This window comes from Haplochromis burtoni, unplaced genomic scaffold (genome assembly GCF_018398535.1).
Source record: "Haplochromis burtoni strain Fernald_Lab_line unplaced genomic scaffold, NCSU_Asbu1 Contig_813, whole genome shotgun sequence".
In the NCBI taxonomy this organism is placed as follows: domain Eukaryota; kingdom Metazoa; phylum Chordata; class Actinopteri; order Cichliformes; family Cichlidae; genus Haplochromis; species Haplochromis burtoni.
Window position 1 is genome coordinate 79,025 of NW_024583174.1, and position 21,706 is coordinate 100,730.

The window sequence follows — 21,706 nt, forward strand, 5'->3', positions numbered from 1 at the left end:
GTTGCAAAAAAAAGTGAGATTTTTTTGTAATTCTTGTGTGCTTTGGTTACTTTCTTCTAAAAAACAAACAAAAACAAAACTCAGGGAGTAACAAGTTGCTCTCATGTGTGTGAAAAGTATCGATAAAACTAACTGATGAACATACGAGCAACAATGTATAGTGTTTCCATCCTCCTTCAAGCCCTCATGCTATAAGATCAACTCAGTAGATCCCAGCTGTGAACAACTATTAGTCTTGGTTCTCCTTTATCTCTTAGCAAGAATTCAATTAACTAAAGATTACTTATTTAATGTCATTATATTAGCAATTACTTACACTATATCGTCAGAAATATTTGCTTGCCTTCCTTCACACAAACGAATGTGAGTAGCATCCCATTCTTCGTAATCCACAAGGTTTAATATGAAGTCAGCCCATTTTTTGCAGCTATAACAGCTTCAACTTTTTGTGTAAGGCTTTCCACATGGTTTAGGAGTTTGTTTATGGGAATTTATGACCATTCTTCCAGACCCACATTTGTGAGGTCAGACGCTGATGTTGGACTGGCTCGCAGTCCGGTGCGCAGTCACGCTGGAAGAGGATGGGGCTATACCCAAACTGTTCCCACAAAGTTAAATTGTCCAAAATGTCTTGGTATGCTGAAACATTAAAAGTTCCTTTCACTGGAACTGAGGGCAACTGAGGGGCTTAGCCCAACTCCTAAAATGCAACTTACACCTCCAACAAACTTTATACAGCAAAACCCAGACATGTTGATTGGATTGCAAGATGAAGACGGGTGAATCGTCACTCCAGCACATCTCCACTGCTCTAGACTCCAATGGCGGCGTCCTTTACGCCACTACATCCGACTCTTTGCATTGTGTTTGGTGATGTAAGGCTTGGATGCAGCTGCTCAGCCATGGAAACCAATTCCTTGAAGCTCTCTGCACAATGTTCTTGAGCTAATCTGATGGCCACATGAAATTTGAGAGTATGTATCAATTGACTCTGCGCACTCCACGCTTCAGCATTTGCTGGCATGACAGCAATTCCCCCACAATGACACACACATTGTTACAATGCCAATAACAGCTGACTATGGACAATTTACGAGTGAGAAAATTTCACAACTGCACTTTTTGTTGAGGTCTGCATGCAGTCTGCATGTCTAAGTACTTGATTTCATACACCCGTGGTCATGGAAGTGACTGGAAGACCTGAATTCATGTGAGCAACATCAGTAAGGAGCACTCTGCATTCTACAGTGAAAGTCTTCAGCTGATACAGTCACATGAATAACTTTGTATTAACCACATTGATGAAATGTTTGCGTGGACAATGCAAAACTGTGCTTTGAGCCCATTGTAAATGCATTCATGATTACACAGTTCAGCCAGTATCTCAAACTCAGTACCTGCAAAGAGATGAGCAGGTGGGTTTCTAATAGGACACACATTTCACCGGTCCCGAGTCTTGCAAAATCAATTAGACAGATTAGTTGCAGTAAAGAACAATTTGCGCCACTGAACACTGGAGTCTTTGGCTTGCGTAACTGAGGTTTTTAACATCAGCAGCTGTTGTGAAGAATGTTTGTGGAGGCGAACGATCAGGGGGAATGTGCATGATTATCCCGTTGGCATATTTAAGCACTGGTATGTTGTTGACAAGCGGAAGTGAACAACATTTCTAGTCACGTAGACATGAGAAGACAGCGTGACATGCTACTAGCCTCAACAAGAATCCTGTTCTCCAATCTGATGGCCAGAAATGTGTCCTCTAAATCTACATCGAACAATAGAGTAAACTCTCATTCAGTTGTTTTTTGTTCATTTGTATTGAATGACAGAAGTGAATCCACTTTACCATTCAGCTGCTCCTCCTGGTGGGAACAGATCTAGATGGGAAATAGTGTACCTGGAGGTAAAAACATTCCCAATCCCAGTCTTTTTGTGTTTTAGTTTCCACCTGTTGATTTTGTCACAGTTAAGTCGTCTGTATAAATGAAAACTGTCATAAAATTTCTTCCATTACAGTGAGGGACTTAATGGACATACGGTAAAAGCAACATTAAAAAGTGCTGAACTCCAAGACAGCGGAGAGGTGATCCATGGGGAAACGAGTGGGTTATTTTTTTTTTTAACTGCAAAAGAGCACGCTGGCGTTGGCGGAGCATGCGCTCCCTGAATGCCCATTTAGGTTGCGTTTATTTCTGTGTAACCAAGATTTTGATCTAATTGCTCTTCCAGTGTGCCTTTTTCAGATAACTGCTCTGTCAATTAGTGGGATGCAGTGAATCAAACCCATGACAATCCAAAATTACTAGATTTCCACAACAGTACAGATTGTGGTAGAAGTATAACTTTTTAGAGCAAAAAGAAAAGCTGTTTAAAGGCTTTATTTAGGGCATAGTCATATGGTTTGACTTGTTCTTCCATACATGCAAAATCAATAGTCAAGTGACCTCTGAAATTAAGGCTAATTTAGCCGTACTTCAAAAATAGAGGAATTTTAAGATGGCTATAGTGTTGCAAGAATTACTTCTTCTCGTCTTAAACTGTATTTCATGAGCTGTGTTGTGCTAGTAAAGCATAATACATCTACCTGATGGAACTACTATTTTCTCGAGTAATTTGACTGCCCAGGGGAGACTGTGCCTGTGATTTACTCTATATGGAGGCTTTTTCATACCATAAGTTGACTTCTGGAAACGTGTTGGATTTTACTGACAGTCTGACTAATTGCTGAATCAGACTGTAATTTGAGATATGTTTTTGTCTACCATCTGTACTGAGACTGAAACCAAAAGATGTCCAGTCAGAATTCCCCCACTTACGCCAGGAAGCAAAAGTGAAACAATAATGGTGCAGTGCATTACTAAATGCCATGAAATGAGACAGTGGGAATTGGAGGTGAAAGGAAAATAAATCTAGGTAAAAAGGGTTGTCTTTCTACTTTTTAGAGCAGTTTTCACTTCTTCTTTTTTTTTTGGCACTTTGAGGAAAGGATCTAACAGTCAATTAATAACTCAAAAGAACTAGTTGCAGCCCTAAGGGTGCTTGTGCATCCTGTGTAAATAAACTGCTACAGTGAATAGAGTTGTTATACCGTGTTCATTATTTCTCACTGCTGATTTCTTGATCAAAGCAACTTTAAGTTCAATTTATGCTATGACTGAGTGTATCAGGTGCAATGCTATTAAAGCCCACACACACATCCAAAAAAGTGGTTTAATGTTTACTATAAATATACCTCACTCTCATCTGGTAATCACCTAGATGTTCTATGAAGCTATGTGCTCCATATCTTCCCTCTGAATTATCAGCCATCATGTGAATTGAGGTAAGCAAACACACTCATACAGTAATACTCACTACAAGGAAGGAAACTACTTTTGTGTGGGAGACTTTTCTCTTATCTTTATGCTATGTCAGCATTGTTTTTTTAGTTTCATGCCTATAAAACACTGCATTTAGTAAGGCTGAATTGATTTCATTGCTGGGGGTCCACTAGAGGGGCGGGGACAATTAGGGAGTCAGAGGTGATTGGACAAAGTCGGGCTGGAGCAGACGATGATTGGCCGTTCATGAACAGGATCCGCCCACGGGTGGTGCCCTGAACCTGCTGTATGTTGAAGCGTTGCGTTCAGCGAGCTTCGAGTTTAGAGGGTCTCTCTCTATCGGGGTGGCAAGTCAGACAACGGGAACAACCGAAGGGGAGTAGCTGCTGTTTGAAGAAAAAAAAATTAAAAACACACACACTTTTCACGGTTTCACCGCTGGATACGTAACTCGCTCTGGAGTTGGATTAACTTAAAACGCGCCTTTTTTAGTTTTTCTTTTTAATTTGCTTTAGAAGACCGCTACTCACCGAAGACAATGGGATCCCAGGCATCCAAGGGAGAGGTGGCCGCGGAGGCAAACGCTGCTGCCGCTGATGCTGCAGCTGCCAAAACCAACGGACAGGTAAATATACCACCTAGTTGCTCCGTATGACTACTTTATCACAGAAGGATGGCATAATAAATTGATAAAAGTTGAGTTTCTCACACGAAAACCTGGCATTTAGCGGATTTGGCTAACGATGAATCGATTAAACTTGAATGTGAGGACATTTTGGGGCAAGTCAGGTGGGGCTTTGTAGCATCTTGTGCTCAGACGGGTGTTCACAGAGCTCCCCCCAAAAACATATCAGTCCGCGGGGAGGGGGGCTGTTATTTGTCACGGTTTTCCCATGTTCAAGTAAGTATGTATTTATTTGTCACTGAGGTCGAACCGAGAACGCTTTTTGACAGTGCCAGTCACAAAAGGGGGAGGGGGCGGCTTGCTCGCACGTAGGCAGTCTACTACTCCTCCCTGAAAAGAGCCCTGTTGCCGTCTCACCGCAAATCTTGCAAATTGGTACTTTCCAAAACGTAATGTAAGTAAAATTAGTCATTAATGAGATGTCAAATGTCACTAATATTCAAAACAACGATTTTCCGTCACTCTTACCAAATAGTCTTTGGGGGGGGGTTCATGAATAAAAAAAATTCTTCGGAGTTTTAAATGTTTTTCCCCTGGAAAATTATCACATTTTTCTTGGGTAAACAAAGAATAACAAATGAAGGTGTTTTCATTCGTCCATCGATGAGCTTCAGCCTCGTCTTTGTTGAGCCCGTCTGTCTGGCAACCCGGGCGGTCTGTGAGACGCTGCCGCCGCCTATCGCCTGATTAGGGTACTGCAAGGCGTCGCCTCTTGAGTCAGACGACATGGTGGTTAATTGATGAGCGCAACGATGCTCGGCAAAGATACAAGACCTCCCCAACAGCAGTTGTTCTTGTTTGTATTTTATGTTTGTTTTTTAATTAAAAAACACAAGACTTGATAGAAAGCTGACTTATTTTGTGTCTTTTTTTTCTTCTTTTTTTTGTAACCCTTTCTACAGGAGAACGGTCACGTGAAGACCAATGGCGATGTCTCTACAAAGCCCGATGGGGATGCTGCAGCTACCAACGGCTCCGCGGAGGCCGCCAAGGAGCCTGAAGCCAGTGCGGGAGGTGACACTATCGAACCGGCGCCTGCTGCAGATGGAGAGGCTGCGAAACCGGAGGGCGAGGCTGCGGCCAAAGAAAGCACCAAAGAGAAGAAGAAGAAGAAGTTCTCCCTGAAGAAGCCCTTCAACTTCAAACTGAACATCAAGAAGAGCAAGAAGAGCGAAGCTGTGAAAGAGGAAGCGGCTGCCGCTGCCCCCTCTGAGGAGAAGCCTGCTGAGAATGGAGCCGCTGCTCCTGCCGAGGAGAAGAAGGAGGAGGTGAAGGAGGAGGCTGCTGACGCCGACGCCGCCGCTGCCTCTGCCGCTGAGGCTCCGAAGGTGGAGGAGGGGCCAGCTAAGGAGGAGGCCCCCAAGGAGGAGGCCAAAGAGGCAGCTGCTCCTGCCCCTGAGGCCACGAAACCAACAGAGGAGAGCAGCTCGACCCCCGCTCCGTCTGAAAAGAAAGAGTGATTGTACGTTTAGCTCACAATGAACTGGGTGAACTGTTTTTCAAGAGAGAGAGAGAAAATTAAGAGTATATATATATATATATATTTATATATATGTGTATATGTATACATATGTATATGGATATATGTATATGTAAATATATACACATGTATGTGAGAGACTCCTTCGACGTGCCACTTTTTTCGTCATGATAACAAGACGACAGACTAGATTCACTAGATCACTTTCCTGGTTACTGCTCGACATCTGAACCTGGACTGAGTTTTAGGCTGCGGGTTTGGTCGCTGTGCGTGGGGGGTTGGGGGGATTTTTAATGGCTAGCTGGCCGGCAAATGACACCATGAAGTAACGATGGATGATTATTGGAGGTCGAAGCATCTTTTCCCTTAAAAATCCACAGCTCAAGATGCCTCCTGCCGAAGGAACGACGCTAGATAAGATACTAGGACACCACAACCACTTGAAATGACTGTTAAATAGAAGAAAAAGAAAAAGAAATCAGAAAAGACTTGCCAACTTTTTACATTCCTATATTTTAACCCAAATTTGAAGTATTTTGTGGTGTATTATAGAGAACCATCTTAAAGATTCAGAGAAGCTATGTCTTGTTTGTTCAAAGAAAAAAAAAAGATAGACGACTTTGATTTTTACCTTACTATGAAAAAAAAAGAACACTTAAGCTTGCTATGTTCACTGTTGCAGTTTGATATGAAGCAGAGTTGTTTATCTGTCTTGTGTGAGCCTGAATCTGCTTTGTCTCTGTAAATAAATTGGATTGATTTCTGTTCTTTATTTTGCTAATGTTGACAGATGTTACTGGTTTTATTGTAAAGTTGATAATGGTAAATAAATGTTGGTTACCTGCCTGTTTATGTGTCTTCATGCTTATTTCCATCATGCACTGCTCTTGCCACGGTACAGTTGACTTAGAATCTCTTGAGCGTGTCTATCACATTATCACATTTTTAACGAGTAAACAGGCGTCCACTCGCAGTAGTCAAGCAACAGGAATTCGAGCAACACACATAAACTCCATTACACAAATAAGTCCTTAAAGAAGCAAACCTTTCCACTTGGACGTAATCTCTGGGCAGTTAATCAGAATCAGAATACTTTATTAATCCCGAAGGAAAGTTATTACAAATCTTCTTTGGTCAGTAATGTATAGAAAACTATAACTTTGTTGCAAAGATTTCGTTCAGAGTTCTTCGAGTACCAAATTTCTCTACGAAAGCACCAAGAATAAATAAATGCAGCCGCTGTGCTGTTCCCCCGGTTTGACCTCAAAATTTATTAAAGTGATAGTATCTCAAGTTTTAGAATCTAGAAATAATGTACCCACTCTTCCACACGTAGAGCAGTGTTACTACACGGTCTGTGGTTTGGTATAACCACTTTCATTAGTCACCACTGTAACATTATCTCTTATGCGTGAATTATGCTTGAATGGGCCTTACTTTGTAACTGGAAATAGCTTTTAACGCTACACTGTAACCTTTGACATAACCTAAAGTGCACCTCCTGTAATGTTAAATGTAACTAAAGATCACGCCGATGCAGCCCGCAACGACTTCAGTGGCATGGCAGGGTTAAGAGGGGTTTCCAGTTATGTTGTAAGTAAAGATGTAGATTTCCTGCAGAAGTCTGAATCGAGCTTTAGTCAGCATTTTATACTTGTTTTGTGTGTTTGTATAAATACAAAGTAATTAATGGGTTAACGTCAGGTGGCTCTAGTGACAGATTTAACCTCCTAAGACCCAAACTCATCCACAGCATGCATTTTTAATTTCTCTTTGATATTTGGGCTGATTGGGACCTGATGAATGTAAAAACAAAGAATTACCAGATTTTTTTTATTTTACCTAATTTTTGTTTCTAAGAAAAATGAGAGCCATATATGAAGATATTCATTTAAAATTTCGATAGAACAGTAGCATTATAATGTTCTCATAAGTGGATATCAGGCCCTTGTAGAGCAAAATTGACTATTTTGGTACTACTCTGACCACATGAAGGACTTCATGCTATTTATAGATTCGGCCTTCTCATCGAAATCTATGGAAGAACTCTTGCTTTTGCAGAATTCCAGATTTCCATGAAATTTCACAAAATTTAAGATATTAAAAAGGTAAAACTAAGCCTTTAAAAGCTTTCTTACAGGGTAAAGTCTGCAAACTTTCTGTTAATTTTTATAATAACATTTATACGCTGACACTGTGTGTGCATTGTGTTTATATTCCTCCTGGAATACGCGCTTCTTTTGCGGTGGAGGAACACCAAAGTAATTGCTTACGGAGCTTGCTTCTTCGACATCTTTAAGAGTTCTGAACAAATGTCTGTCCTCCTCCAGAACATCTTATGTGCGCAAACGCGCATTCCAACTTCTTAACTGGTGCTTTTTCCTTCCCACTGTCGCCAAGTGGTTGCTCATAGAAGGTCATCTGATTGTTGGGGTTTTCTATCAGATATTGTAGAGAGAAATATTACCTTACAATATAAAGCACCTTAAGGCAACTGTTGTTGTGATTTGTTGTTGTATAAATAAAACTGAATTAAATTGAATTAATACACAAGTATGAACTACAGGATGGGCCATTTATATGGATACACCAGAATAAAATGGGAATGGTTGGTGATATTAAAGTCCTGTTTGTGGCACATTAGTATATGCGAGGGGGCAAACTTCTCAAGATGGGTGGTCAGCCATCTTGGATCCAACTTTTGTTTTTTCAATAGGAAGAGGGCCATGTGACACATCAAACTTATTGGTAATGTCACAAGAAAAACAATGGTGTGCTTGGTTTCAACGTAACTTTATTCTTTCATGAGTTATTTACAAGTTTCTGACCACTTATAAAATGTGTTCAATGTGCTGCCCATTGTGTTGGATTGTCAATGCAACCCTCTTCTCCCACTCTTCACACACTGATAGCAACACCGCAGGAGAAATGCCAGCACAGGCATCCAGTATCCGTAGTTTCAGGTGCTGCACATCTCGTATCTTCACACCATAGACAATTGCCTTCAGATGACCCCAAAGATAAAAGTCTAAGGGGGTCAGATCGGGAGACCTTGGGGGCCATTCAACTGGCCCACGACGACCAATCCACTTTCCAGGAAACTGTTCATCTAGGAATGCTCGGACCTGGCACCCATAATGTGGTGGTGCACCATCTTGCTGGAAAAACTCAGGGAACGTGCCAGCTTCAGTGCATAAAGAGGGAAACACATCATCATGTAGCAATTTCAAATATCCAGTGGCCTTGAGGTTTCCATTGATGAAGAATGGACCCACTATCGTTGTACCCCATATACCACACCAAACCATCACTTTTGTTGTTCCAACAGTCTTGGAGGGATCCATCCAATGTGGGTTAGTGTCAGACCAATAGCGGTGGTTTTGTTTGTTAACTTCACCATTCACATAAAAGTTTGCCTCATCACTGAACAAAATCTTCTGCGTGAACTGAGGGTCCTGTTCCAATTTTTGTTTTGCCCATTCTGCAAATTCTGTGCGCCGATCTGGGTCATCCTCGCTGAGATGCTGCAGTAGCTGGAGTTTGTAAGGGTGCCATTTGTGAGTAGCTAATATCCGCCGAAGGGATGTTCGACTAATGCCACTCTCCAGTGACATGCGGCGAGTGCTACGCTGTGGGCTCTTGCTGAATGAAGCTAGGACAGCCACTGATGTTTCTTCATTAGTGACAGTTTTCTTGCGTCCACATTTTGGCAAATCCAACACTGAACCAGTTTCACGAAACTTAGCAAGCAGTTTGCTAACTGTAGCATGGGAGATGGGTGGTCTCGTAGGGTGTCTTGCATTGAAATCTGCTGCAATGACCCGGTTACTGCGTTCACCAGATATCAACACAATTTCGATCCGCTCCTCACGTGTTAACCTCTTCGACATGTCAATGGCTGTGAACAAAGAGAAACTTGTAAATAACTCATGAAAGAATAAAGTTACGTTGAAACCAAGCACACCATTGTTTTTCTTGTGACATTACCAATAAGTTTGATGTGTCACATGGCCCTCTTCCTATTGAAAAAACAAAAGTTGTATCCAAGATGGCCGACTTCTAAATGGCCACCATGGTCACCACCCATCTTGAGGAGTTTGCCCCCTCACATATACTAATGTGCCACAAACAGGACTTTAATATCACCAACCATTCCCATTTTATTCCGGTGTATCCATATAAATGGCCCACCCTGTATCGTAGGACACCTGTAATATTAAAAAAAAACAACATATAAAACAGGACTGGTTTACTTGCATTATATTTGGCTTAATACATCCAACTGTCATGCCAAATTATTTATAAATAGCTAAAAATGTAAAATGTAATATAAATTTTAACAACGTCTGGTTACATATAACTTGCAGCCCGAGGCTGTATTGACTTTGTGTTTTCCACTAATGGAAAACGACTGGAGACATCTCAGTGGGTTAAAAAAAACAAAGAAAAAAACCCAAAACACATGTGTCTCATCATAGTATTGATGGTCCACAGCTCATTAAAAAACCAAAGCCCACTATTTCTATTCTCATTGATAAGGAAATCCCACATGGCCCAAGGTTCTAAGATAATTGAGCACTCTTGACATTCTAGTGGGAGTCCGCTGACCCCTGGCTCCTCAATTAGTCCCGTGGCCCTGAGATCACTACAGCTACATCCACCCCCCCGTCCCCTTCACATTCACAGTGTTCCTTCCATTAGAAGGAAGGCAACAAGGCAACCACCCTCCTGAACATGGCAAGCTGAACACATCAGCCCTGCTCTGGGTGATCTGACCTAGTTCACATGCTGATTTGATGAGTTGAGATCTGAGCTACATTTGGTTCCAGCCTTCAAACAATTCTGAGTTATTGAAAAAAAGACGAAACTCCCAGCTGACGAGGCGCTGTGCGTCTTGTAGATTTCAATTATTAAACTTCGACAGCAGACATTTTCTTACTAATAGACAGAAGTGTGCATAAAATAATGGCAGAAGAAGCGCACTTAATTGTGTAAATCATCCACATCTACCTACACTGTGCACGGGCACGGAAGATACAGTGAGCAACAAATTATTGATGACTGCTCCACACGGAGTTCACCTCTCCATTGTTTGGTTTGTTCTGTACATCGTTGTTCTGTTTGCACTGCGTGATGTAGGTGAGATACTGTGACTGATCACTTCAGAGCTGCTGCATTTTTCATTCAGCACTGACAGGCTATGCAGAGATTTGGGAAGTTCAAGCCAAACACAAATGAGCGCACACCGCCATCTGGTGGCCAGTCTCAAATCCTAATCTGTTTCAGGTTTCGTCATTAAGTTTGTTATTACAGTTTTTTCTGAATGCTTAAACCCTAACTGTGATTCTTATAGCACAATTTCTAAAACTATTAATACTTATAGCAAAACCACTCACTGAGTTTGAAAAACTAAAAGCACAAACACTGCTTTGCACTCAGTTTGCCATTTTGTAATACACACTTTGCAAACCTGTAGCTACAATCCACTGCACAGCACTCTTTTTGCAGAACTGTAAACACAACTCACTGCTTTACACTCAATTTCCAAATGATCAACGCACTCCTAGCAAAACTATACACATTTACGGCCATTATTTACACTATTACACTATAGGGGGGATAGGAAGGGTAAGAAGAGTAAGAAATAGAATTGCTGATGACATCAGAGCTACAATAGTGGACCATGTAATCAACCGTGGAATGACCCTGAGGGAAGCTGGCCAACGGGTTCAGCCTGACTCGAGCTGCTACACTGTAGCAAGCATCATAAGGACATTTTGAGAATCGGTTAGTACAGTCACTTTGCACTAAGATTTGTAGCACTGCCATATGCCAATGAGAAACACAACAATACCATTGATGTAAAAATACTGAAAGTGTTACTTTACAGAATTGCTAGCTAGACGACCAGATGCTGGGGCAGAGGAAGCATGTTCACTGCAGACCAAGAAACCCATATAGTCAATATGGCGATTGCAAATAATCCTATACTTGGAAATGAACACTTGTGTTTGTTTTGATGTGTGTAAATAAACACCGGTACTTGAAGTTTGGATCCCTCCATGTTTACAGACCTATGACAAAAGTATGAGCTCAAACTGACATAGCCTACCTTGTGCACAGAGAAAGCAAAAGCCAGATGTGTTTTTTTATTCATACCATCAGTGTGTAGTTGGTGCATTGTGTACTTATTAATATGATGGCTTGTGTTAACTGTTGGATACAAAAATACCATTTTTACAAAGGTGTGGAGAGATAAGCAAGGGTTATTCACTTTTACAAGAAAACTACAATGTTTTGCTGATTGGGTGAAGAGTTTTCTTATTTGTGTGTAGAGTTTTGCAAAAATAGCCAATAGTTACAAAAAATGTTCTCAAACCATCAGAAAAAACTGTAAAAGGAAAATGGGTTCTTTATGTACTTCACTTTACGTGCATTTGTTAAAGTATATTTAGTAGAAGAACATTTGCCTCTGGTGCATTGAAACACTTTTATTTTTCAATGAGAACAAACAAAGCAAACCGACCACCAGGTTCTTTCAATGGCCGAACTCAAATTTCAAGTTGAGACAACAATCAAGACCCAACCTTCCATACAATTAAACTGTGTCTAAATTTTGAAGCTGATATCAGCATGTCGTAAAGATGTGAGAAAGCGGGAATGTTGTAGAGAGCCGTTTTATATATGGTCGTCCACAACACTCCCAGTTTCTCATGTGATCCCTTGGGAATAAGAATTGTTATAAGCAAATCTATGCAGTAGCAGGAACGGTTTGTTACTGCGTTTAAAACATAGACAAACATCAATAATCTCTGTCAAATTGAGTATATTCTCTGTATTATTGGAGGGTCCTGACCATACAACATAAAGCAACAGTTGTGGATTGGCGCCATATAAATGTTAAAAGGAGTCCAGGGATTTAGAAGTAAATGGGAAAATGATTCCCACTGCTCCCTTCACCTATGACCTCAGTAAACACATTCTTGATGACTTTATTGATGTATTTTCCATTTTTTCTGGTTTCAAGTCATATTGATTCCAACATTGTGTTCAGTTTAACTACAGTCACCAATTAGAGCCAAAAAGGATGGAAAAGGAGAGTTGTTTTTATTGTTGGCCTACCTAGCTATTGTTTCGCAGATTTCCACGCCTCACTTGTCACATCTGGTTTCACAACACCAAGATGGCAATGGCCAAAACACCCAGCTCAAGGCTTCAAGATTGGACTTCAAAAAGCAATGGGGTCCATGTACTTCATTTTATACAGTCTATGGTTTCACCCTGAAAGAAGTGGGTGATGACAAATTGATGTTGTTGAGTTTGTCTTTTGTCTTTCTTCTCTTTTCCCCTGACTCACAACCATTTGTGGCGACTGGATGCCCTGCTCTGATCCTGGTGGTACCAGAGGTTTCTTCCTTTTAAACTGGAGTTTTTCCTTCCCACTGTCACCAAGTGGTCGGTGACAGGGTTTGTCTGATTGTAGGTGTTGTTTTTCTAATATTTTAGTGTCTTTTCTTTATTCGGGAAGAAGAAGAAACACTCAATTCATCATGGGAGTCCCCCAGCAGCCTACACCTATTGCAGCATAACTAAGTGAGGATTCAGGGTCACCTGATCCAGCTCTAACTATATGCTTTAGCAAAAGGGGAAGGAAAGGAAAATGATGCAGGCCAATTTTATGATTATTGCCAATTATTTTGAAGACAGCTTGGTTTATGGTCATGGACCTCTGTAATACACATTTAATGTATTACAAAAAATATTAAACAGAACCTTGCAACAACCTTGCAATAAGATAAAAGAGATTATTTAAAGAGATCAATAAAATGTTGGTGTAACTGGTGTGTTTATGTTAAAGGGTGGATCACACTGTGGAAGTGAGAGCTGAGCACAGACACTACCGTTCCTATTCAGGTATTTCTTCCGTGAATATCAGAGGAGAGCCATCATCTCCTAGGAAATTTTAGGCATCACCTCATTTCCTGCCTTCACGTAGATTTTTATGTAACTATTTGTAGCTTTCTGTTTCAATTATTTATGCATAGAAAAGTACACAAATCAATGCAGTGAGGTTCCCATGCATTTGGCATTTTCCGTTTTTGGCTTTTCAAATAATTATTCTCAACTGAAACCATTTAATATCGTTCCCTTTGTATCAACACTCTTACATGTTTACTCATCTGCCTTCAGTATATTTTTTCCCGTTTGTTCTGGTGACCTCATTTTGGCAGGCTAGGGGGATTGGGGGGAGTCCGTGGATTTTAAATATCGGGGGTTCATTTCAATCCCTTCTCGAATCTACAGTAAAGCTGTTTTTCCTTGGGCAAAACCTTGAAGTAAAAGGATTCTCGACACAGGGGAAGAAGAAAAGCTCATTCTTATTTTATCAGCTCACGGACTGGTTGTTGCTGGAGATTACAGTGACCACCCTCACATTGTAGAACTGACACGGGCTACTGTACGTGCAGAAACTTGCCTTCATTGCTTCTTGCAGCTTGAACCCAAATACCAAGTGCAACTGAAAACGAAAAGAAATCTTTGCCATAGAAAGCCCTGAAGGCAAAAGGCCTACGGAGCGCACTAGGGCGCTCTTCGGTTTGTAATACCGGCGCCTCCCTGTAGGGCGGTTCACCCTCTGTGATTGGTTGACAGGACCTCAACGAGTGCTCCCTGGAGCCACAGAGGAACCGGTGAGCACGGAACAGGGGGGTAAAATGGCGCTGTCTCAAGGAACAAAGAAGAAAGTTTGCTATTACTATGACGGTAAATATCGAACGTATGCATCTTGGTTTGCCTTGATATCGAAGTGGCATTGGAAGAGTAGGAAATATTACATGTATTTCATAAAGAATCGAAAAAGGTTGTTATACCATCAGGCTAGCTAGCCGGTGTGGTGAGCTAATGTTAGCTTGACTAACTAGCCTGCTTTAGCCACACGGAAAGCCTAGTTGGCTGTTAGCTTAAGCCTGCACGCAGCACACTGGGGGATCTTCATCGAACTTTCAAGTGCTTTAGTAAAGGGACCAGTTTCGTGAAATTGTTAAAGCATTTTAGTGGGTTTTAGATGCGTGTGGCTAATAAGGTCTTCCCTGCAGCGTGAAGGAGTCGTGAAGCGATCCGACGCTAATCACATCAGTGTTACTCGGGAATTGCTAACAACTTCCGAGAAGTGTGAACGATGTACCGGCTTCCTCTAGATTGGCGCTATCTAGCCCAGTGGTTTCATAGAAGTTAGAATGCGTTTGACTCCATTTAAAAAAAAAAATAAATTAATGTGCAGAATCGCATACATAAGAAACTTCTATAACACTGAACTTATACATTCCCAGCCGAATGATTTGGCTACATTAACGGGTGTATTGAGCGTGGTCCTTCTCTCAAGCCTTCTTGTGTGCTTTTTAAAATGTTTGTCTGGCAAAATAATTCCGATAAAAACTCCCACAAGTCAGCCCAAGACGTCCACGGTGTATTCTGCAGTAGTCGTTTCGTGAATATGTGTTACAAGTTTTAATTAAAAAAAAAAAGAGGTTTAGAGTTGGCCAAGTTCACAAAAAAGTCATCCTTACACGAAGCCTCGTAGGCTTTTTAACTTAAAGGTGTATTTGAAATGCAGATGAGCAGGTTTTGGGTTGAGCTGAGCTTGAATTTGGCATTTTTAGAAGAACTAAAATGCCTAAGGCAATGTGGCTTTTCTTTCTTTCTTTCTTTCTTTTTTTTGCAATATCTAAAATAAACTTGTCTGGATGATGTTTTTGCCCACAGGTGATGTGGGGAATTACTACTATGGCCAGGGCCATCCCATGAAACCACACAGGATCCGTATGACGCACAACCTCCTCCTCAACTATGGACTGTACAGAAAAATGGAGATCTATGTGAGTCATACCACCAGACACATCAGACAGAGACACACACACACACAGGGTTTCTGCCAGGACTGATAGTACTCAGAGGCAAACTGTTAATGCAACTGTACCTTGCAACAGTTTTTAAATGGTAAATGGCCTGTATTTGTATAGCGCTTTTTTACACACATAAAAATGGGTAGTTATTTGCTGTTTACTGCAGAACTGCGATGAGGTTTTATAAAAAAAATGTAAAAATAATGGTCATCAGTTGCTGTTTTAACTGTGTTAAGCTTTGAACGATGTCCATGTTGAGTAACATTTATAGAGCTTCATGCAGCTGTAATTGTGGTTTATGAGTCTGTGACTTGTTCCTGTGCAGCCACAGTGAGGGTTTGGTCTCCAGCAGTAAGTTAAACTCATTCCAAATTGGCATTGGACTCATCCAGGGATCCCCTTTGTTACCGAGTCCCTTTCTAACTTTTATGGACAGAATTTGTAGGCAGCAGGTTAAAATCTCTAGGTTTGGTGAGCTCAGCTTCACATCTTTGCTTTTTGCCAATGATGTGGTCCAGAGGGAAACACCTATCAGGTGAGACGAACCTTCTTGTTTGCAGTATTCCCAGAGTATTTGGTGTCCCTGTGTATCGCCACCCAAAATATCATGACGCTGTGCTGAATCTTTTTTTTTCTGCCCCCTACCTCTACTGGTTTTAATTGAGTGATAGTGTCTGGCTCAAACTGGGGGAACTGGGCTGTCAAATGGGTTTTAGCTGGAAGTTCAGACTCATCAGGTTCTTGTTTGTGAGCGTGAAGTCGTAAGGTCCTTTGTTTTTGTTCCTAATCTGATTTAAGGCCACAAACTTGGAGTAGTGACCAGAATCCTTTAATAATCCCTAAGGAAATTATGTAAAGAATATGGTCTTTGATACATTCAGTAGAGCTCAGAGCAGAGCTGCTACTCCTCAGCATCAAAACGAGCCAGTTGAGGTGGTATAGGTGTCTTACTGGGATGCCTCTTGGGTGCAACTTAGATGACATATTTGAGGTATGGTGAACCCAGAGGAGACTCGGAACATGCTGGAAAGATCGTGGCTCTCTGTTGCCGAATCCCTCAATATCCCTTCTAGACTGGTCATGTGACTTTGACGTCAATAAGTGATAGACGATTGATAGATAAATGGATAGTTTGACTATGGAAGGTTTCCATATTTGTTTTATCTCAGAAAATTAAATAAAAATGAATTTTGAAATATATCTCAAGCTGCGTTATATAGGACTGTCAGTTAAATAAGACAGGTAAATAGGGCTTGAATGATGGGTTAGCCCTGTCTGTATTCACACACTTGTACCAAACTGCACGAAATGTTAGTTACAACTAACAATTATTGACAATGTGTGTTATTTCAGAGACCACACAAAGCCAGTGGTGAAGAGATGACAAAGTACCACAGTGATGATTACATTAAGTTCCTGAGGTCCATCCGACCGGACAACATGTCTGAGTACAGCAAACAAATGCAGAGATGTGAGTGCGCTGTTTTCTTCTCATTAATCCTCGGCTTTTCCTTCTGTTCAGGTGTGTAAAAACTGGTTTTCTCTTTCTTACAGTCAATGTGGGAGAGGACTGTCCAGTCTTTGATGGTCTCTTCGAGTTTTGTCAGCTCTCAACAGGTGGCTCTGTGGGTATGTTTTCCAAACACACTTCACATAATCTCAGTCCTTTTGTTTACAAAGAGCAGCTAATCAGAAGAAATTTAAAAAGGAAGGTGGATGCTAAAATGACTTGTTTCAGACAGGGTGAACTGAGAGGCCCAGAATAACATACATGAGGAAGATTTTGACTGTTCAAATGCAAACTTACAAGAATCAAAATACAGTTAAAACTCCCCTTAAAAGCTCCATCAGATTGTTTAATGTTGATTATTCTTTTTCATTCCTGTAGCTGGAGCAGTGAAGCTGAACAAGCAGCAGACAGACATCGCCATCAACTGGGCCGGTGGGCTCCATCACGCCAAGAAGTCAGAGGCCTCTGGTTTCTGCTATGTCAATGACATCGTGCTGGCGATCCTGGAGCTGCTTAAGTAAGCAGCACAGCTGTGCTCTGTTTTTACATGACTGTATATCCTTGTCCTCTGTCAGCAGAGCGCATTTATGAAAGCATCCAGAAATGCTCTGTTAGGCTCGCTGTCTTTGTCCTGTGTCTTTCTGAGTGGTTGATTTGCATCAGCATTTATTTGCTTTTAAGTAGAAACACACACTGGGTGCACTTTTGGAGTGTTTTTTGTTTTGTTTATGTTATTATACAGTAGTAGAACTGTATAAGTTTATTAACTGAGTTCTATGCCATGTTTCAGATACCATCAGAGGGTGTTATACATTGACATTGACATCCACCACGGTGATGGAGTAGAGGAGGCCTTCTACACCACAGACAGGGTCATGACCGTGTCTTTCCACAAGTATGGGGAATACTTTCCTGGCACTGGAGACCTGAGGGTTAGTTTTCTTACTCTTACGTCTGACACGTGACCAGTGCAACTTGAACATGTGTGACCATGAATTCAACAATATTCCCAATGTGTGCAGGACATTGGAGCAGGAAAGGGCAAGTACTATGCAGTGAACTACCCCCTCAGAGATGGTATTGATGATGAGTCCTATGAAGCCATCTTCAAGCCTGTAAGTTTTCTTTGATAATGTTTCTGTAGCCAGCAGAGAGCATGTTCACTGTTCATGTTCTGACTTTATTATTACTGTGTGTGTGTTAGGTCATGGCTAAAGTCATGGAGATGTACCAGCCCAGTGCTGTGGTGCTGCAGTGTGGAGCTGATTCTCTGTCTGGAGACAGACTGGGCTGCTTTAACCTCACCATCAAAGGTATAACCACACAGTCCAAAAGATAATGCTCAGATCTGCCTTTGTACCATTAGGAATTTCACGCCAATATGTGCTGACTCCTACAGGTCACGCCAAGTGTGTCGAGTACATCAAAACTTTCAACCTTCCTCTGCTGATGCTGGGCGGCGGAGGCTACACCATCCGCAATGTGGCCCGTTGCTGGACCTACGAAACCGCTGTCGCCTTGGACTGCTCCATCCCCAATGAGCTGCCGTACAACGATTACTTTGAGTATTTTGGGCCTGATTTTAAGCTGCACATCAGCCCCTCCAACATGACCAACCAGAACACCAACGAGTACCTGGAGAAGATCAAACAGCGCCTGTTTGAGAACCTGCGTATGCTGCCTCACGCCCCCGGTGTCCAGATGCAAGCGATCCCAGAGGATGCCCCTCACCCAGACAGCGGAGACGAGGAGGAGGAAGACCCAGACAAACGCATCTCTAGTAAGAGACTTCAGGAGGAATTATTTTTTTTAGGATTAAAGGAAACAGTGGCATGAGGATTTGTACTGATGTCTTTTTGTGTGTGTTCTGTTTTTCAGTCCGAGCCCACGACAAGAGGATAGCATGCGAGGAGGAGTTTTCTGATTCTGAAGATGAGGCAGAGGGGCAAGGCGGGGGACGCCGGAACGCAGCTAACCACAAGAAGGCTAAACGAGTGAAGAAGGAGGATGAGAAGGGAGGAGAGGAAAAGAAAGGTGAGGCTAGTGAGACAAACCTATCATAGAACATGATTAAAGATAACAGGAACAGTATTTACCCATGTGTCTTTGCTTCCTAGAAGTCAAAGAGGAAGAGAAGGAGGAGGAGAAAATGGACACATCAGGGTAAGAAACATTCAGACTGGGACAGAGTGGTTCACTTTTACTTGTCTCGGTTGTTCACTGGATATGGAGTAGAGAATTTTGACACCAGGTTCCCAGCTTGAAGCAATTTCAGATTCATGACATTGTGGTTTGTAACTGGTTGGTGTAGTGGTTTCTTACATTTATCATTTAGGGTTTTCAGTTAAGGCCGTGTGTGTAGTAAGGCAATGCTGTCTACCTCTCATAGTTAGTGTTTGAGGAAAGGGCTGATAACGGCAGATAAGTTACTGAAACTGCTAAAAGAAAGGGAACCCTCTTTGTCTTTGTGTTAGCTGTTTATATGATGTTTTCTGAGTAAACTCAGTGTAGTAACTGTAGCAACTTCTAACCTGTTTCAGACCAAAAGAAGAGGTGAAGACGACCTGAAGACCGGCACACAGAGGAATGGATGGTTTTATTGTTATCCTCAAGCCCCTCTTGATTCCTGTATTCTCCCGCTCCAGTGATAGGGCCTTTTTCTATTCCTGTTTTTATTATGTGCTCTTAGAGGCAAGCCTGATTTACACTGTCACCTGTTTACAAGCCCAGTGATGTGCCGGTATAAACCGCACCCGCCTGGTGCTCCATGTAGAATAAAATCAATCCCTGTGAGCTGGTGTGTAAACCAGGTTTGCTCTAATAATATTTGAAAGCCACCCAGAGTGTTACTGTTCCTATCCTGGTATTTCACTCGGAAGTCCCTGCAGAGATGTAGATGATTTCCAAGTGCTCACATGCAAAAAGGCTTCGTTAGTTTTCAGACATCTATTTATGATACTGTGATACTGAATAACCAGCATGAGGCACTGTTTGCCTCTGTGTTGCTTCACTAGTGAATGCATGTTTAGATTGGTCTCGCCTTTAGCATGTACGTATTACTGCCTTTGCCCAAACAGTCCCCGATCTCTGCTCAGTAACTTATTTAAAATCACGAGTACAGTCCCCTCAGCCCATTTTCCTTTCTGCTGTTTTTTTATTTTCTTCCTCCATTGTGTGTTTATGTAAGTATGAGTGTGAACCTCTTCTGGGGTTACTGTTGGGGTATGAGTGACTTATTTTAGATATTTTGTACCATTATACATGAAGGTGGAGTGAGCCTCTACACGTGCTTGTTTGGAGTTCTATCCTTGTGAAATGTGCATTACCAGAACTTTGTTATAAAAAAATAAATAAAAGATAAAACAGAACCTTATATTGTCCTGACTTGTTATTTGTACTGACACTGTAAATTAAAGATACAAAGGCAAGCCAGAATTTACAGTACAGTGCCACCTAACTTGTCATCAAGAGCAGCGGTCTCCAACCTTTTTTGCGCCACGGACCGGTTTATGCCCGACAATATTTTCATGGACCGGCCTTTAAGGTGTCGCGGATAAATACAACAAAATAAAACTAGTACTGGTACTGAAAAAAAGATTTATTCATAACACACGTGAAAAGACCCAGGAAAACAGTTAACGATAAAAACGATAACAAAATAACCCTGAAAACTATACATTTCACACCTGAGCCTCAACTCTCGCGGCCCGGTACCAAAGGACTCACGGACCGGTACCGGCCCGGGGGTTGGGGACCGCTGATCAAGAGTGTTTTAAGAAGACCCAGCTCCCCAAGTTTGCTCGATCACACTTCCACATGCAGTGTACTGAACCCCAAATTGTCCGTGCACGTGGCTTTGAATGCTCAGAGAAAAAAATGGCTACAAGTACATTCAGTTCTGATGAAGTTATTAGAGACAATTTCCTTACCGCACCCAGACAGTCTTGGTGCCTGTGGAGGTTAAGGGCTCAGAGTAGGGAGTTGTTTGGTGTCAGCCAGCTTCTTGCAGAGCTTGAGATGAGGTTTTCTATTGTATAATCACAGGATGGTCTGAACTATCAACTTTTTCTGGTCCAGCCCACTTAAGATCAAAGTTTGACATCCCCGTCCTACAGTATTGGTCAACTGCTTGTAACCACTTGAAAATTTCACACCTCGTGGATATCGTGCAATTGTACAAAAATAAATCTTTCAAACTAAAAACTGCAACTTACTAATAAAAGTTCCCATTTTTTCTCACCCAATATGTGAATCAAGCATTAATGCAAAAACACTGAGTACACAGGCCAACAGGCATTTCATTAAATATGCAGATGACACAGTCATTGTAAGCCTCCTTCATGGTGAAGAGGATTCCCATGGGCCTGTTGTGGGTGAGTTTGTTTCGTGGTGTGATCAGTCCTCCTTAATGATTAACACCTTGAAAACCAAGGACATGGTTATTGACTTCAGGAAGACATCCCCCCATCCTGCGCTAACAGTGGTAAATGGTGCAGCCATTGAACTGGTGGACAGTTATAAGTATTTGGGGGTTGTTCTTGATAAGACTCTGTCCTTTGAGTCACATCTTGCTGCTACAGTGAAAAAGGTTCAACAAAGACTGTACATTTTAAGGAGGTTGAGAGGTTTCAATGTTTCATCTGAAATGACTTTTTTTTTAATAAAAGTTTTATTGAATCTGTTTTAACTTTCTGTATCATTGCTGTACGGTAATATGTCCCTGAATAATAAGACCAGACTTAGCAACCTGGTTAAAGTGGCTGGTAAGATTTTAGGGAGGTCTCAGGTCCAGCTTGTGGACTTTTATAA

The 21,706-nt window shown here is 41.6% G+C and overlaps 2 protein-coding genes across 2 annotated transcripts; both read left to right on the top strand.

Annotated features, from left to right (window-relative positions):
• The first annotated feature begins 3,626 nt into the window (after positions 1 to 3,626).
• Positions 3,627 to 6,335, top strand: marcksl1b (MARCKS-like 1b). Its single transcript, XM_005950590.2, has 2 exons — positions 3,627 to 3,945; positions 4,908 to 6,335. Exons 1-2 carry the CDS (start codon positions 3,859 to 3,861, stop codon positions 5,463 to 5,465), a joined length of 645 nt encoding a protein of 214 aa, XP_005950652.1. The 5' UTR covers positions 3,627 to 3,858; the 3' UTR covers positions 5,466 to 6,335.
• A 7,757-nt stretch (positions 6,336 to 14,092) lies between these two features.
• On the top strand, positions 14,093 to 20,265 carry hdac1 (histone deacetylase 1). The gene is made up of 12 exons (XM_005950591.3): positions 14,093 to 14,248; positions 15,248 to 15,360; positions 16,741 to 16,858; positions 16,942 to 17,016; positions 17,276 to 17,414; positions 17,688 to 17,829; positions 17,920 to 18,012; positions 18,102 to 18,210; positions 18,297 to 18,677; positions 18,776 to 18,931; positions 19,015 to 19,060; positions 19,438 to 20,265. The coding sequence occupies exons 1-12, from the start codon at positions 14,200 to 14,202 to the stop codon at positions 19,463 to 19,465; spliced, it is 1,449 nt and encodes a 482-aa protein (XP_005950653.1). The 5' UTR covers positions 14,093 to 14,199; the 3' UTR covers positions 19,466 to 20,265.
• The last annotated feature ends 1,441 nt before the right edge of the window (positions 20,266 to 21,706 follow it).

Bases quoted from the DNA above. Each gene is read 5' to 3' on its own strand.
- marcksl1b (XM_005950590.2), top strand. From the start codon at position 3,859: ATGGGATCCCAGGCATCCAAGGGAGAGGTGGCCGCGGAGGCAAACGCT. The intron at 3,946-4,907 runs GTAAATATACCA...CCCTTTCTACAG, and splicing joins CTGCCAAAACCAACGGACAG to GAGAACGGTCACGTGAAGAC.
- hdac1 (XM_005950591.3), top strand. From the start codon at position 14,200: ATGGCGCTGTCTCAAGGAACAAAGAAGAAAGTTTGCTATTACTATGAC. The intron at 17,415-17,687 runs GTAAGCAGCACA...GCCATGTTTCAG, and splicing joins GCGATCCTGGAGCTGCTTAA to ATACCATCAGAGGGTGTTAT. The intron at 18,678-18,775 runs GTAAGAGACTTC...TCTGTTTTTCAG, and splicing joins CCCAGACAAACGCATCTCTA to TCCGAGCCCACGACAAGAGG.